Genomic DNA, 17,727 nt, shown 5'->3' on the forward strand with positions numbered 1-17,727 from the left:
CATTCCTCACGATAAATTAAAGTCAGGCTTTTTGACGTCATAGAAAATGCTTCGATATAAAACGGAACTCTTAATTTTTCATATCTTGTGATTAGTCATCTATAAAATTATTTTGTTAAGAACCAATCTGCTTCTACATACAAGTACTCTCAAGTTGATATTAAAATAATATGCTGGAGTTCCTCATTGACAATAACTTTGTAGTCTTTGGAGACTAGGTCTACGAGCAATCTGTTGGAATTTCTCTGGGAACAAAATATGCCCCTTTATAAACCAACCTGTTTTTGTATTTTTATGAAGCAGAATGTACTAAAACACTTCTACAATTGAAGAAAAAAAATCTTTATTATCTTTAACATTTTCGTATTTTTACGCCTTTTTATAAGTTAATAATACACTTTCACGAATTGCAAGATTTAGATTTTTTAAAATTGTCAAAGAGACCCTGGAGCTATTTTCTCCCATTTTGACAGAAGAAATATAACCAAATTATTTGGACAATATATAGAGTGCAACATAATTTAGCTCCAATAAATTTGGAGAAATCATTTTCTAAATACACAACTTAATTTATTAAACCATATTACAAATAGACCTATTTTACAGAATTACTGCATAAAAATGCAAATGACAGTTGATTCGAGGACTCTGGTACAAGTTACTACTTATTAATAATTACAACTGATCCGACTAACTTCTTTGTTTGTTATTAGTATTCACTTTCTCCTGTACTTTTTTCATATACTTTAAGTGTTTGCTGTAATTAATAGAGTAATAGAGCCTTAGCCTAAGGTAAAAAATTATAATCAAGTTTTATTAAAGTTGATAAAACTCCGTAGATCATATCTAAATAGAACTAGATGAAAATAATGCAATAAAACAGGGTATTAAATTATTATAATAACATTTAACATTTCAGTGCTCTCTCTCTCTCTCTCTATCTCTCTCTCTCTCTCTCCAAATAAGAAGCTCGATATTCAGATCTTTGGCAAACTCCGAAACATATATCCTCTGTTAATGACGTATAATTTTCTGTCTAACAACTACAGGTGTGGTAGAAGTAAGCTTTTCAAGACCGAATTTTTTCTTTAACCATAAACAAATCAGAATTATATTTAATAAGAAAATTTCCAGCCAAACACATGGAGATATATCAATAAAAACCGTTACCTTTACCGATCAATTTTTCTTATAAAAGAAATTAATAGCCTCCAAGCACGGCATATTTTCCTTTATTGATGTTTACTTATGTAAAACAATTCACAAAAGATACTGGGGAGACAGATGTCCATCAGTAGTGTGACGAGACAGCCATGTTTGACATCTTTTAAAAATGAAAAAAGCATCTCAGTAAGATTGAGTCATGTTTTCATTTAAATGTAGGAAAATATTTCGGGGGGGGGGGAATAAAACAGTCTGTGGAAATGTCTTTTGGTTATAAAAACTAAGAGGTGTGCTAAAAGCTAAAGACATAAAGGCTTTAGCAGATGATAATACTAGTAATTTAAAAACGATGGTGAGTTTTTAACATATTGAACTGGAGGAGCTTTGTTCTCCGTTTACACCCCCCCCCCCCCTTATCGGCTTAAAGTATAAATCATAAATCTCTATAGAAAAAACACAGCACGGACGGCACCGCCCCCTCTATCCCTTTTTTTTTGTTGCAATATGGTTGAACCCTTGTATCGAAGAAGTAAACGGTAAAGATGATATAAAATAAAACTTGGTCGAATCAGGGATCATTTTCAGAGGTATTTTGGTTGAAGAAAGGTTTGCTCTGCAAACTGTTTGGTACCTAGAGAACGGTTTTTAAAAAAAAGATACTATCAGCAAAGTTTGACCTTAGAGCACCGAAGAGAAACTGACACCCCCCCTCCCCCCCCCCCCATGCTTATGTCTTTCTCTAATATTTTCATTTTTAGTGCTTATTCACCGTTCTTTACTTTTTATAGAGTAATGTCTTGTTAGTAGTATTATACTTTTTCTTTCACATTCCTGAATAGAACATTGGAAAATTAGATAATTATTACGATAAAAATCTACATGTATACGTAACTTGCTGAACTTAAAAATATTAGTATATCTACTAAAGAAAAAGTCTAAAAGAAAAACACAAGGTATTAAATAACACAAAAACACAAGGTAAATTTATAGAGAAAAGAGGCACTCTTCCGAAAGAAATGAGCATCTTTGGTTATAGGTAAGTGATCATTTGTTTCTTAATTCAAGTGCTACGTAACATGCAAAACTGTTCGTTGTGGCTTTTTGAAACTGCTTCAATAATATTAACTATTACAACTTATTTTGTTGTTTTATTAAGTATGTAGTATCTTTGACTGTAGCACAGTTGTTGGAAAATGGGAAAAATAATAATAATAATAATAAAAACTTGTTATGATTAACCTCTACCAGTGGTACTCCATTGGGCTAAGGTAATTCTGGGGAACTTGGACACTGGTAAAGAATATAAATTTGCTAGGAACTTTAAAACTATCTGAAGAGTAGAGAAATGTTGTTTTTATTGCAATTGAAACTCTTTCATTAAAGTATCACAATTTTCCTTTTCCACAAATAAACAACTACGTTTTACACAGACTTGTCAGACATTACACATTGCGATTGTACCCCCTCCTTTCTTCGCGAATTTTAGCGCCCCCTTCTTTATTCCGATTTCGGTGAGGAGATTAGCGACAAGTGTATGGGTTGATATAGGATAAAACTCCTCTTAACAGGTAATCAAATATACAGAGGACAGGTGTAAATAGAACATCATACCTGGTGATCCCCGGGGGAAGGGCCTGTCCAGTTTCCTCAATACTGCTGATGTACCTATTTAAACTTATCTGTAATTTTTCCTCCTCTCGCAGTAATTCCTGTAGTTTACAGATAGCACTAAAGAGATCGGTCTGTGCAATGGTCCACAGGCTGACTACTAAAATAGCTCTAAACACCATAGCGATTCCTTTTCTATATCACAGTCCACGTAAGAGGGCTGGCATAGATACAGGGACAGAACACATGCTGCAGATTATAGCATTCAATAGATGAAGTCGATTAAATACAGTCCACCGACTCTAAGTGTATTCTGAATCAAATGAATTTGTATATGTGTTGCTTTTCTTTCCGTTTATATACTACACTTTTTTAAGTAATGTACATGTACTCTGTCCCCAATCAACTCGTGTTTCCTTTCATTGATATTGAGGGACGTTGTGAGGTGTGATGCGAAGTGTACCATGATGAAACATCGTTGTTGAAAATGTTTGCAATAAAGATAGTGTGTCGTTTCCCTTCATCAGACATAATTTTCCAGTAGAGTTTTTCAATGGAACCCTCTCCCTGAAACTCGCCTGAAAAAGTTTGTTTCGCCTATAGAATAATATATATCCAAAGTCTCTTCTTTGTAATAGAATCAAAACACTTTAAAACACTTTTTGAAATATTTCAACCGTGTTACCGGCCTTCATCAGTCGTGTTTATTTCATAGTAACTAACGTTGAACAACGTATTATGACGTCACAATATACATACAATAGAAAGACAACGTCATGAATCAAAATTGCGCGAAAAACATCTGAAAAGATTGCGAGAGTTGCAACATGGTTTATGAACAGTTTTGCGTGTATACATTGTATATATAAATATGTTTATTTATATGGAATAATTTATTTTACATTATTTAGGGTCCAAATATATGTATCATTTGATTACTTTTGCAACTCTCGCAATCTTTTCAGATGTTTTCGCGCAATTTTGATTCATGACGTTGTCTTTCTGTTGTATGTACATTGTGACGTCATAATACGTTGTTCAACGTTAGTTGCTATGCATTTAAATAAACACAACTGATGAAGGCCGGTAACACGGTTGAAACATTTCAAAAAGTGTTTTAAAGTGTTTATATATATATATATATATATATATATATATATATATATATATATATATATATATATATATATATATATATATATATATATATATATATATATATATTAGTGTTATCCTAATATTACATGTATAAATTTACAAGTGAGTAGTAAATTAAATTTACATATTAATTGAAGTCAGATTCTAGTTCTGAGATTAGCTCTCTTCCTGACTACAATCTAAAGACTGAGAAAAACATCCTGATTCATAAAACTTTTCATGAAGTTTCGTTTGCATGCATTTCCAAGAAAACTAATAAAACATCATGTTAGTTCTCCGTGTTACTCAAAGCGTGTTTTGTTTTGTTTCTCACGCTTGGTGGCGTGGTAAAAAATTATATTATGGAAAAGAAGTATTGTAGTTGCAAATAACATGTACATGTATATCCGCACATGCAGACTCGAACATTTCATTTAGACAATAATTTATTGTTGTTGTCATATTATAAAAACAAAAATACCTTTAACACTCTTTGTCGACTAGGAAACTCGTGTATACTTAGCCAAACCATGCAGGTTGGTATAGGGGTGGGGTAGGGAGTGATTATACAGTACTTTTTTCCCCTGGAAATTTCACAATATAAGCTAATCTACTCATCAGGATGTGGGAGGCTTTAGCCTAGATTCTCCCGGCAGATATAGCCAATTTATCGGGGAAAGGTGGTCTTGCTAGGCGGGGACTCCCGCTATGACACAGGATCAATATCACCTGTTGACTAAGAGCAAATCAATGATCATAGTTTAGATATTGTATAGATACTGTAATATACTTATTTAATCACTGATATCCATGTGAAAAAAAATGTACCTAGAAATAAAGTTGGGGTCTGTTAATTGATAATGGTGGGGGGAGGGGGTGTTCAAGCATGTGGCTTAACTGTAATACCTTAATGTCATCGACTCATACTCATACTTTTATGATATTATCTACACTCAAAAATAATTAAATCCCTGCTTTTGCCGACACATGCGACTGTTTATATAATGTGTGTGTGTGTGTGTGTGTGTAAAAGCCTTCCGTTTTAATGATTAGTGGCACTGATCATTTGTATTACACTCATTTGATCCTAACATCATACCCCTCCGAAAACGAGAATTCATTTTTAAATGTATCATTTTCAAAAGTGGCAAGCTAATATGCACAATTTAAGTTCAGAGAATTAAAAACAATTTCTGAGTGAGTAGTTATAGTTAGAATGAACACTGGAATGCTCAATACACCTCACTTTTTTATAACTGCGGTGAAGAAATTTCGGACAGACTATGCTACAATATATTGAAGATGAAGTGTAAATCAAATGTGGATTCTCAAAAGCTCTAAAGAACTTTTACAAAATTTGAAATCAACCCCACCCCCCTAAAAAAAATTCAAAAGCATAAAAACATATGACTTTCAACACTTTAAGTTTAAACAATCATTCTTCGCACGATAAATTAAAGTTTATGCCTTTTGACATCACACACAATTGCTTCTTCAATGAATATGGAACTCACATATATTCATGTTTTGTGGTTGATTTTACACGAGAGTATTCTTCCTCACCGATATTATCTAAGTAGTCCAGAGACCAAGTCTTCAAACAATTTGTTGCAACTGCGATGGGCACTAATTGTGCTCCTTTGTCAGTTGCATATTTTAGAATACCTTTATGAAGCAGAATTTATTCAAAAAACTTCTACATGAAGAAAACTCTTGCTGTAGCTTTCAGTTCGACATTTAAATATATCAAGGGTGTTTTATCAATAAACAGTAGTTATTTTCACACATACTCGACTCGATATACCCAAGTGAACTCAAAATAAAAGACACCACAGAGTCTGCCATATGGGTTTCATATCTGAGTGTTTTACTGACTATAGACACTAATGGTAACTAACAACTAAACTATTTGCCAAACGAGAAAACGTTCAGCTTTTTAAGCGACAACTTCCCCTGTTTATGCACTAATATTCCAATATCACATGCATATGGCATTAATGTCTCTCATCTGATTCAGTACACAAAATCAAGTTCACAGTATGCTAAATTTTAAACAGAGGCAGGCTATTGACAAATACGTTGATGTTGCAGAGCTTTCACCAATCTTGTTTTTAACATTTTTCAAATTCTGTGGTCGTTTGTTTAATGTCGAGATTTTTTCACACATACGGAGAAGCCACCACTTATCAGTGGAGGGCTGCAAATTTAGACCTGTACTCGGCACTTGCGGCCTTTGAGCAGTGAAGGATCTTTTTCTTGCCAGCACCTACGGTGACACAGGACCTTGGTTTATATGGTCTCATCAGAAGGACTGGTCCCCACATCCCGCAGTAGGGTTCGAATTCGCGACATAATGATCAATTTCTTACTCCGCGACTCTAGAGTAAACGCTCTAGCCTCTGCACCACGTGGGCTACTCTACGGCTGTTACAATGATCTTGTTTGCAAAACAACCTATCGCTTGGTCTGATTTTGACCGATATGTTAGGTTATCATTCTTATAATAACACTAATAACTGAATACTCCATTTACACAATACAGATGACTGACGGCCGGCTCATGGTGATGCTCCCCCGTTTCCAGGGGGTTTGTTTTGTTTTTTTTTACCCTGGTCATGATTCTACACAGAGATTTTTTTTTTGCCTTGACTTTTGACCTAGAAAATTTTAACTACAGGTTCTTTATGTGTGAAATTTGAGCCAGACTGGGGAAAGGGGAGAGAAAATACATACCGGACAAGTAGAACAGACTGAGCACTATAGAGAAACTTAAGAACAACTAAACAGGGCTATAAACCAAAATGAGATTAGATCTTGTCAAAGACATATTGATAATCTTTTATAAAAATAATCTGGGTAGAGAGGCATCACTTTGCTGGAGAATTAAAAAATACTAACAAGTAAATTCTAGTACTTTATTTTATATATGTACATTCAATCAAACAATTCACTGGAAACAGCCTGTACAATACAGTTTTCCTTCTGAACTATGTTACTACACAATACATGTAGTTTATTCAAAGTCAATTTCATGCCGATCATGATCATAACAAACAACAGAACAACATTTTAGTTCAGATTCAAACTTTACAGAGGTCCAGTCTTTCTCAGTCAAATTTTACTGAGGTCCTCGGTCTTTCTCCACACAGTTCTGTCAAACTCAGTGGTCTATGAAAGCCCAACAGTATCCATTTCCCTTTGTGTGTATCAAGATTTTCCTACTTTTTTCTTCTGGAAAATTTTTCAAAGGAAATTCAAATCTATTAAATATCTCCTATTATTTGCATTGGTGGAACATAGCATGAAAAAAAGAACACGGCAGATATTTCACTTGAGGTATGGTGTACTGATTACTTTATGCAATAAAGACTTACCTGTGATTTTTTAATTTTCTTTTTTAATTCTTCCACATTAACATCCTCTGAAAACAAGAAACAATCTGTCATTAAAAACAGATATTCTTTTAACAATTTAAATAAACACTTGTGAAGGTAAGCATGAGTTTACTTCTTATAACCTCTAATAACATATAAACAAAAAGCTCAGAAGAATTTTTCTGTTGTGGATTCTGTGTAACTATCTTGTATATTTTTTTTTAAACTGATAAACCCATTTTGAATACAAATATTCACAACAAAGTACATACCTGTGACTTTCTGCTTTTTCTTGGGTGGAGCTGTGTCTTCTTTGGGAGCTACAAAGGCCTTGGCTCGCTTTTCCTGACTTTTCTGCACAGCTTTCAGCTGTTTCTCCTTGAGATAATAAAAATGCCTCATCATTATTACATTTTCCAACAAAGACTATTCTGACTCAGACAATTTCAAAATAATTTACCTCTGTATTTTAGCAACAACTAACCTTTTTCTCCTGTTGTACCTTGGCCTTCTTTTGTTGAGGTTTTAAGAAATATTCTCCTGAAGCCAGTTCTTTGTCAACCTACAAAGCAGGACCAAGATAAATGCTTGACTTAGAAGTAATCTTTATTGTATTAAAGAGAGATCAGTTACAATCCTATCCATCATAAATTTACAGGTCTTTTTTGTCAACTTTTATCTAAACTACAAATACTGTTAAAAGCATTAGAAAGATAGGTAATTTTTGTAACTATTTTATATACGATAAGACATTATTTTAAGACTTATGATGATAAAAATATTAAGGATAGGATGTTAAGATTTGATCAGTGTTTACCATACTATTTTTAAAACAAAAATATGCTCATTTTTATAATTTAATTTTGATTTTTTTAACCTTGCTCTCCGGTTGAGGAGGAGGAAATGGTGTATATGGCTTCTTCACCCTCTTCTTCTTTGGCTGCTTACGTTTACTGATATTCTTTGACTTAAATTTCGGTAAAAATCTTTCCCAATTTTCATTTCTGAGTTCTGGATCCTTTGCTAGTTCTCTCTTAATCATTAATGTCTACAAAAAAAAAAATACTTATAGTATTTTTGATATCAAGGTTCAATAGAAAATGTAGAGAAAAAAAAAGTTGATTTGGAAATTAATGACTTTTTTTGTGTTAAAAATATATTGGACTTAACATCATATGACTTCATCAATCATGTATATATGTAATAATTTCTAATAAGAATATAAAGAAGACAACAGCTCAATTAAACCAACATTATTTGTTGAGAAATGAAAGGATATTTAAACTGGAATTCACAGGAACAATAATTTGAATTTCCACTTTTCTCAGCAGTATGAAATTATTTACCAGTCATTACTGTCTGAAACTTGCTGGCTGACTTTTTGTGTTATAAAATGGAGTGAGGCTTACATCAAGGCCCATATAACTCTATGCCCTTCATATATTTAGCATATTATTCTTTTTTTCAGTATTACCTACCTTTATGTTGTAGATGGGGTGAATATTCTTCATGGTGTCCTCAACTATCTTTCTGACCTTCAAACAATAATTAAATTGTAAAAAGTTAGACATATCCTCATAAACAGACATAAACTGATCTCACAGTCTCATTTAGATGCTCAAGTTTACCAAGTTTCATTAAATACAAGAATTACATTTTAAGCAAGTTGATACACTCGTAATTACAAACACATCAATGATTTACAATGAAAATAACTATCAAATGTGTGAAAAAATATGAAAAAATCCTGCAAAATATACTTCTTCATAAAACATGTAGAATTACAGTGTTTTTATATTTGCTATGATCAGTAAGGAAAATCTTCACCTCTCTGAGTCCTTTGTATGGACCTAGGGCAGACACAGTGTTTCCCTGTACCAGAACATAACAATCAGTTAGAATTTCAATCGCTTTGAGAGTTGATCCATTTGGTCCAATCAGACGCTGTCGTCTTTTGACAAATCTTTCCTTGTTTCTTGTCAGAGAACCAATTTTGATAATATCACATGCAACATCATCCTCTAACACTCGAATAGCCTGAAATAACAATGAAATCAATTTTTTAAAATTCTCAAAAATTACTTTTCTATTGTATATTGGTTTTACACTTATATTTATGTTTTACTTCCAGATCACTCAGTCAACAGAACAAAATCCATATTACGTGATTTGCTCTACATAAAAGATAACAGGAGCACCTGTTCATAGGGTACACTTCTGGCTAACAGTTTGAGGATATCTCGGGCTTTAATGATGATGTATGGATCCCAGGTTTTTCTGGTTGTTTGTACAGTCATGCTTCCTTCCACAACATCCAACTCAGCCTTGATATTCTACAAATAAACAAAAAAAAAAAAATGCGAGAATGTGTGTTTTATATCTTATGAGTTTCCATGTGAGGCTCTAAATAAATTAGCAGGTAAAATCTGATCCATTTTTGAATTACTATTAAAAAAGGTCTGGTGACAATAATAATATAAATTGATTACATGTTCTCCTAATGTTTTCTTGACAAGCGGCCAGCACTCATTAATGTAGGCTTCTCTGTACTTGGGAAAGAGTGTGGCAAATGAGCTCTCGCTGACCATGCCATGTGGGTTCTGATCCTTAGTGATTCCCGGTTCCTTCCATCCCTCTGGAACTTCGAGTAACTCTTCCTCATTTACAGGCTTCTTACCTTTCTGTTTACCTGAAAGTAAAATAAGCATGAACTATAAATGGCGTAAGCCTCAGATTTAAAAACCAAGTAGTTATATATATATATATATATCACCTATTCTCACATAATCCGTTCACATGCAACCTAACTTTCAAAAAAAAAAAATAAAGTCGTTATTTGGGGGAGAAGTCAATGTTTTTAAGCAAACAACACATGGGAGAATTATTTTTCAAAATATCAGAACTCAACCATGCATGATGACAAAAATATTCAATAAACAATACAGGTAGTGTATTTACCTTCGTAATTTACGTTATTGTCTTAGGTCGAAATGACCCCATCAAAAAATTGTTTTATTGCCAAAATGAATATTCAGTTTCACTTGTTTTTTTTAGCACTGTGTCTGTACTCAAAAAAAATATTTCGAAAATTTTGTTTTTGTGCCAGTATTTTTCTCTTAATTTGTAATTAACAAATTTTGTTTGCTTTAATCTTAATTTTAAACTGAAATAATTCTGTTCCTTTTTGCTAGAAATGTTTAAACTGAATTCCTGTGCGACTTAATTTTATGTTTATGAATCCTGAAGAGAAGAGGATTTTTAAAATTTAATTTGGGAAGAGACAGTGAAAATTCTAAATCGATTTTCTTAGTGAAAGATATTGATAACGTAAATTACAATTTTATTGCTATTCAAACCAAAAATTAATATTTTCTTGAACTTATTTTCACCCATCTAAATGACATGCAGTATTTTCAATGACCCATAAAATGTCACAAACACTGATTATTTTTCATCCTTTTGAGAGATTCACAGTTAAATATGATGACAATGTAAGAGCTGCTGTTGGTATGTATTTTTTCCTATCTTTCTCTATGTATGCCTCTCCCTACTTTATCTTCTTTTATTCCCCATATGCTTTTTTAATTTCTGCTTTTGACTTTACCATCTCTGTTAAATGAAATCTATGAAATATAATTACAGTGAAAGGCAATTAAAATATATTTAATTTATGTTATTTTTACTGTAATTTACGTTATGAATGTTTTGCTTCATTAAGTAATCAATGAAGAGAGATTTATGCGTGAAATATTGCTACAAATAAATAGAAGTACACCTTGTTTGTAAAATCAATTGAAATTCACGCCAAAAATACATCTTTGACAAATCATTTGAAAGTTGTTAAAGGTAACACGTAATTTATGTTATCTGATGGTGCTTCCTGCATGAGATCTACATCGGAAGTTAAGTGATGTTAAGATGCTTTCGAGAAAAAAACCAATAACGTTTCCTGCATGGTTCTGTATTGTCCCGACATCTTATTTGCAAGATATATACCATATGTGTATTATACTGAAAACATAAATTTACATAACGTAAATTACTTTCTATCAGATTAATTGGTGTAAAATGTGTGCTCGCACAGATCAATGTTCGTTTTAATATTTTACGTGTTTGGTAGGTCAGGAAAAAGAAATAAATTAATATGCAGAGACAATTTTACTTGTATCCTTTAAGTATCGTTGATAATGTAAAATACATCCTTAAAATGAACCACTCACCTTTGGTGTTTCTGTGATTATTTTGTCATGCAACTTTTCTTTGTTTCTGGTTGCATTTTATGGACTTTGTTGGATATTCTACTAGATGTTTTATGTTTTTAGATACCCTTTTATGCTGTTTACACAAATACTAAGATTTTGATAATGTAAATTACAGAAATTTAGCGACAAAGTTATTTTATATAATTTAAAAATTTCACTTTAGACAAATATCTAAAAGTGTGAAAATTCAATATATTCATGCATTGTTATATGTAAAAGTTGTAACTTTTAGCATAAAATGTAATTGCTTTGTTTTATTCAATGGTCCAAACTTTGCCTTTTGCCTAAGCGACAGATCGAAAAGCCATTTATTAGACAATATACTTGGATCCAAGGGAAGTTTTAACCTGTGTATTAACACTTAACAATGTTGGTTTTGGTAACTACAGGGTTGTGGATAACCACTCGCCCACTCGCAAATGCGAGTAAAATTTGCGGTGGGCGACTAGATATTAAAAATCTGGTCGCCCACATGGCGAACGATTTTTTTACCGGAACATAATCACATTTCAGTTTTATTTTATGTACTTTCAGTTTTTTAAGAAAACGCTCTACTAACTTAGATTATTTGTGTTGCGTACAAGCATATTACTCAAACATCTATGTGACTGAGATAAAAAATGGCAATTTATCGAAGCGGTTAAATCTCCGTTAAATCTGATGATACGAGAGCAAATGTTTGAGATTGTTCTTATAGAAATATTGTAACAATCGGCTATGGTTGTCACACTCGCCATTCGACTAGTTATTCACAGATAGAATTTGAATTACCATGTCAAATGCACACAATAAAAGATCGGGATCAAACTTAATCACAGGTTGTAATTTATTATTTAATATGCCCCTTGTTAAACCATAGACGCTTCAGTTGTATAAGTTAAGGTTAAATACTACAAAATGTAATGAACATATTATCGGATCAAAGTTTTTAGAAAAGAGAAAACGTGACAAAAATCCATATTCTGCGAACATATAGATACTACGGAAAAAAAATTAGGATTTTTGTGTTCTTATTTTTAATTTACATATAATGTGGGCCCGTGGATCACATTGTGGGCCCGTAAAATTTGAAAAGTTAGGAGCCCACATGTCCCCTAAGGTTTCAAAAGTTAACCACAACCCTGAACTAGATGTATCACAAACAAAATACTACAAAATTTACCAATTATTTTAATAATAATGTAATTTAAATTGCTTGCGACATCCAAATAGCACATATGGACGGATTATGTGAGAATATATGTGATATATATTTAAAAACATGCATTCTTTTCTTCTAGGAAAATTCATTTTTGTGTGTATATTTCATCAAGAAAATTTTGCTAACATCTCATATAAAAAATTTCTAAATGTTGGTAAGTAACTTTTGGGACCTAATTTACCTTTATTAACTGGGAAATCCATGTTCACAACATTCGCTATCTTTTCCCTTCCATGCACTTCCAGCTGGAAATCCTAATTGCACGCTAAATACAGAAACCGATGTAGCTGAATTCCGAAATGGCACCGATTTCGGCACGAATAGGGCATACCTTTGGAAGATGGGCGTAAGTAATTTTTATGCATGAAATATTCCATGTAAAATCATTCAATCTAGTCTTCGTCGTTGGATAAGCTTTCATATATGCGTAAAAAGACTAGGATATCATTTAGGTCAATTTTTAGCACAGTTACGGCAGAGACATAAAAAACGGGTACATGTAGGTCAGTGTAACTGCATGCCAAAAGGTCAAAAACCCTATCATCACTGCGAAGTAAAGAAGAAATGCCTGCAGGGAGACTTCTTAGATCTTGGTCATCGTAAGGCATAAAATGTTATTTTCATAAACTACATACTTTTATTTTATGCATAAAAAAATGCAGAAGATAGGTGCAGTGCCAGCCCATTGGCAGTGCCAGTCTTGTTTCAGTTTTGTGAGGTTGAGTGTGGCTAGTGGCTTCCCTTCTCCCTCATCAATGCTCATTTCACTCTGCTGACTCCCTCTTCAAGCTCTCTCTTCTCGACATTTAAACCTCCCCGCTCCTCTCATCCTCGGCTCCATTCTCTCATCCCCGCTTTCCAGTACCCCCCTCTTTGCCCTGTCTGCCCAACATCTTTGAGGGGTGCAAATCTGCAGTATTTAAGATTTGTCTTTTCCAAATGACCTTGCCAAAATGGAGAACACTCTGTAGTAACTGTTGTGCTTATTTATTGAAAATAGGTCTGTACTTTGTCTTGAATCAGTGACATAAATATAAATAGCATCTATGTCTCTACTTGAATCTATTAAGTATGTTGGAAAGTTTGGGAATCTGGGCACCTTTATTCCTCTTGCACCCTCTTTCTCTATCCTCAAACCCCCTTCTCCCTGTTTTTACCTCCTTTTTCTGCCCTTTGTTTCCTTCTTAAATAGATATTTTCTTCCTCCTCCCTCTTCTTCCTAAACCTCATATATTTTTCTTCTGTCTGTCATCTTACCTGGACTGAACTCCCCATTTCCATCACCCTCTATCTCTCATCTCCTCTTTACACCCTAGTACCCTTTTTTGAAATTAAATCAATCTAAACATTTATTTTTTCCTCTGAAATCGTAGATCAAAGATTGGAGTCATATTGTTTTTAGTCTTTTTCTTTTTCTAAGCTTCTTTTCTAAAGCATTTTAAGACCCTGAATATAACAACTTTCAGTCCTGCTCTCAATAAAAGAAAAGTAATAAAGTGCTTAGATTTTGTCCCTTCCCCCAAGTTTGTAGAAAGATATGTTGCAAATAGATACTCATAGATCAATAAGTGTGTGATATGGTAACAAATAGAAATGTATTAATAAACAAACATTAAAAGTAGCTATAGTTTAACTTTGAATTGTTTCGACAAGAAATTTATAAAATTATTAAATTTGTGCTTTAAAAACCTTGTGTTTTCTTTGTAATTATTGTTTTTGTTATGTTGTTCTTCCCTTTTGGACATAATCTTGTCACAAGATGCTGTTATATCTTTAAACCTTTTGTAAAAGTGTGAAACAAGATAAAAACAACCTGTTCTGGATTGTATTTCAGAAATTAAATTAACACTTAATGCCATTAGGAATAAAACAATTTGTCTCAACAAATATTTAGTGAGTATACATGTATTTAATATCAAGAAAAATGAAAATGTTTCAAAACTACGATGAACAGGGGGAGAAAACATGTTCAGTAATACTACCATATAATTAGTTACTGTATACAGGTAAATTTTTACCCCCATTTTAATTTTCGCCCCTTTAGCCCTACTTACAGGTGGGCGAATTTAAAATGGGGCGAATTCAAAGAAAACAGCATAATTTCTTAAACAAAACTGTGACTGAGCGAATTTAAAATGGGGTTAAATTGTTTGCAAGTTTGAAAGGGTGAAAATAATACAGGGCAAAAATAACCCTGCATACAGTATTTTATTTTTAGCAACCAACAAAATTAACAATTTTATCCCAAAAGTTACTTACCAATTATTCTACCTTGTAATTTATATTAAGTGTAGTAAAATTTTGCAATTTTAGGGATAATTCTTTTATATTTTCTTATACAATATTTATGATTGAATTATTAGTAACATACAAAAACCTAATACATGTAATGTCAAAAATAGATGATTGCTAAATATTCCTGCTATACAATATTTACTATTTATATGTGTGTACTCTGAAAATTGCTAGAATATGATTCCCTGCTTAAAGAGATTACCTGTCATATGTAACCATTTTACAATGTAGAAAATTCCTTGATAGGTTACTAAATTATGTTATACAGGTTTGACTGTATAAGTAAATCTTTGCATGCGTACTATATAAAAATTGATTTAAGAAGTATGTACCAATTTGTTATTTGGCTTCTGATTTTAAAATATGCATTTCCAGAATTGCGAAGCAGCTCTGCTATACAAAGACCAACATAAGCCCAGTCCAAGTGAGGATAGACATTCCAGGGGGTCTGTCATACGAAGCTTTTAGTTCTGTGGGTAAGTGTGAAATAGAGGCACCATCACTGAGCATTGAAAGAAAATGATAGAATCATAGTTTAATTGATATCATCAGAGTTTTAGTTAAAAATAAAGTTGTCTAAAAAGGAAGACTGATGTAAAATCAGATATTTTATTAAGTACACTTGTTGATATATATTGCAATAAAAAAATCGTGTTTTTTTAATGAATATTGTACATTTATTGACTGGGTTCGAGGGCAACATGCGTTTTGTCGGACCCAAGAACCAAACTGTTTGGTTCGAGGGGTCGACAAAACTCATTTTGCCTGAGAACACAGTCAATAAATGTTTTGTTATACCTTTTATTTATTTATTTTATTATTTTTTTTTTGACATACCTGTATGTCGAACACCAACGAATGCAAATGAGATTTAGCTGACCCCACCCATTATGTGACGTAAGCGGTCCAACATCTCATCGTCAGGACCAATATCTCACTCCGCGGTCAAACATTGATTTTTTTATGCCCGCTCAGTAAAACATTGGAAATGTTAGACTTTTATTAGTATTGATTTAAATAGGGACAAAGTTTTAAAGGTATAACAAATACATATATCAGCACATCCACAACTACATCAAAGTGGTTTAATTTATTGGTATACATATATAAGAATATCTTATAGTAAATATTAATGACACAAGCCTACTGTTAAAATGCTGTACAAGATAAAAGATTTTATTCTTCTGGAGGAGCAACAAAGATTTACAAAAAAAAGAGGAGGATCCAAAAGATAGAACAAACATGATCTTATATAATAATGAGAGCAATGTATATGTTCATTGATTACTTAAAATAAGTTGGAACTATAATGGCAGAATTAAAATATGTTTCAGATGGTAGACCTCTGGTGAGAAGCTTATTCCTGCTATTTGAATCGGCCCGGGCTTACTCATTTTGGCCCGTCAAAAATCCTAATGAGACATTTTTGGACAGTCATTTGTTACTGAAAAACAACCTCTATTTCATAGCTTCTACCAGCATTGACATTGATAGCAGATTCTACGAAGAATTTTCTCCAAAATATCCTCTTGTAATTACAAAAACACTTGATTATATTGGAAAATCTTCCTCGGCATTAACCAGTGTTTTGGAATGTCCTTCACAGACCTTTCCGTATGCCACTTGTAGAATTCAAACAGTTTTAGTCAACGGTAAAACAAGGAGACCAATGCCTTATCCTGATTGGTGGAGAGAGAAATACACTCCTTATGTACCTACAGGACAACCAATCATAATGCCGCATTTAGAAAAGTCTGGTGTAATACAAACATACAATACAAAGGTATCTTATTCGGACATTGATGCCTACCTTCACACAAACTGGCAGAGTTATGTCAGTTTTTGTATGGAGGCTTTTTATGACAGTGTGTTTAAAAACAAATATACAAGGGTGGACAAAGGAATGGTTGGAAAGTGTTTGAAATCATTTGAGGCAGGATTTAGGAAGGAATCCTCAATGGGAGATGAACTTAGTGTTCATTCCTGGGAGTCAAGTCATGAGAAAGGAGAAATTCAGTTTGAAATTAATCATAATGATGATGTGTGTTTACATGCCAAAATGATATTTCATGAAGTGTAATCTTTCTACATGAAAAAAATATGACAATTTAGTTACATTAGAACTTCTGTGTTGTGTTATGTATTGAACTGTAATGCCAACATCATGATTTTTCTATGTTCAAGAGGGATAACTCTGTCAAAAATCTTTGGACCATGACCAAATTTTAACTTGACCTGTATTTTCTGGTAAATACCTGCACAAGGAATTTCAAACTTAAAGATACATCCCTACACAAGTTAGAAGGCGGAAACTGGAAATTTCTTGTTTTTTTTAAGTCCAAGAGGGATATCTCTGTCAAAAATCATAGGACCATGACCAAATTCAAACTTGACCTGTATTTCTTGGAAAGTACCTGCATATGCAATTTCAACCTTATAAATAGATCCCAACAAAAGTTAGAGAGCGGAAACTGAATGTTTCTTATTTTTTCTAAGTTCAGGAGGGATAACTCAGTCAAAAAATCATCGGACCACGACCAATTTCAAATCTGATCCGCGTATTCCTATGACGTATCCATATTTCAAATTTGAGTTGAATGTGTACAACTGTTGCAGAGATAATAAACGGAAAGTGATTGATGACGGAATGACAGAATGACGGAACAGGATAACACTATATGCCACG

The 17,727-nt window shown here is 32.9% G+C and overlaps 2 protein-coding genes across 3 annotated transcripts in view; one reads left to right on the forward strand and one right to left on the reverse strand.

Annotated features, from left to right (window-relative positions):
- Nucleotides 1–12,978, reverse strand: part of LOC133186849 (prolyl 4-hydroxylase subunit alpha-1-like) — a 30,515-nt gene extending 17,537 nt beyond the window's left edge. Inside the window, exons 1-10 of the mRNA XM_061322203.1 lie at nt 12,928–12,978; nt 9,773–9,972; nt 9,482–9,616; nt 9,111–9,320; nt 8,762–8,818; nt 8,161–8,331; nt 7,768–7,845; nt 7,556–7,661; nt 7,284–7,330; nt 2,776–2,906 (exon numbers count right to left, since the gene is read on the reverse strand). Of these exons, the coding sequence (XP_061178187.1) occupies nt 2,776–2,906; nt 7,284–7,330; nt 7,556–7,661; nt 7,768–7,845; nt 8,161–8,331; nt 8,762–8,818; nt 9,111–9,320; nt 9,482–9,616; nt 9,773–9,972; nt 12,928–12,949 (1,157 nt within the window). The 5' untranslated portion in view covers nt 12,950–12,978. The remainder of the gene's footprint in view (nt 1–2,775; nt 2,907–7,283; nt 7,331–7,555; nt 7,662–7,767; nt 7,846–8,160; nt 8,332–8,761; nt 8,819–9,110; nt 9,321–9,481; nt 9,617–9,772; nt 9,973–12,927) is intronic.
- Nucleotides 12,979–13,038: 60 nt separating this feature from the next.
- Nucleotides 13,039–17,164, forward strand: LOC133187302 (uncharacterized). Of its 2 annotated transcripts, none has more exons than XM_061322664.1 (3): nt 13,039–13,092; nt 15,417–15,517; nt 16,376–17,164. In XM_061322664.1, exons 1-3 carry the CDS (start codon nt 13,046–13,048, stop codon nt 17,119–17,121), a joined length of 894 nt encoding a protein of 297 aa, XP_061178648.1. In that variant the 5' UTR covers nt 13,039–13,045; the 3' UTR covers nt 17,122–17,164. The 2 variants fall into 2 exon arrangements, with proteins under 2 accessions (XP_061178648.1, XP_061178649.1); XM_061322665.1 differs by lacking the exon at nt 13,039–13,092 and adding an exon at nt 13,307–13,345.
- Nucleotides 17,165–17,727: the final 563 nt, after the last annotated feature.

Source organism: Saccostrea echinata, unplaced genomic scaffold (assembly GCF_033153115.1).
Source record: "Saccostrea echinata isolate AGI-Se365-2 ecotype Australia unplaced genomic scaffold, CSIRO_AGI_Sech_v1 ptg000014l, whole genome shotgun sequence".
NCBI lineage: Eukaryota > Metazoa > Mollusca > Bivalvia > Ostreida > Ostreidae > Saccostrea > Saccostrea echinata.

Excerpts from the sequence above, each read along its gene's own strand:
- LOC133187302 (XM_061322664.1), top strand. The coding sequence starts at position 13,046 with ATGGCACCGATTTCGGCACGAATAGGGCATACCTTTGGAAGATGGGC. Across the intron at positions 13,093-15,416 it reads CATACCTTTGGAAGATGGGC|AATTGCGAAGCAGCTCTGCT; the intron begins GTAAGTAATTTT and ends ATGCATTTCCAG. Across the intron at positions 15,518-16,375 it reads CGAAGCTTTTAGTTCTGTGG|ATGGTAGACCTCTGGTGAGA; the intron begins GTAAGTGTGAAA and ends AATATGTTTCAG.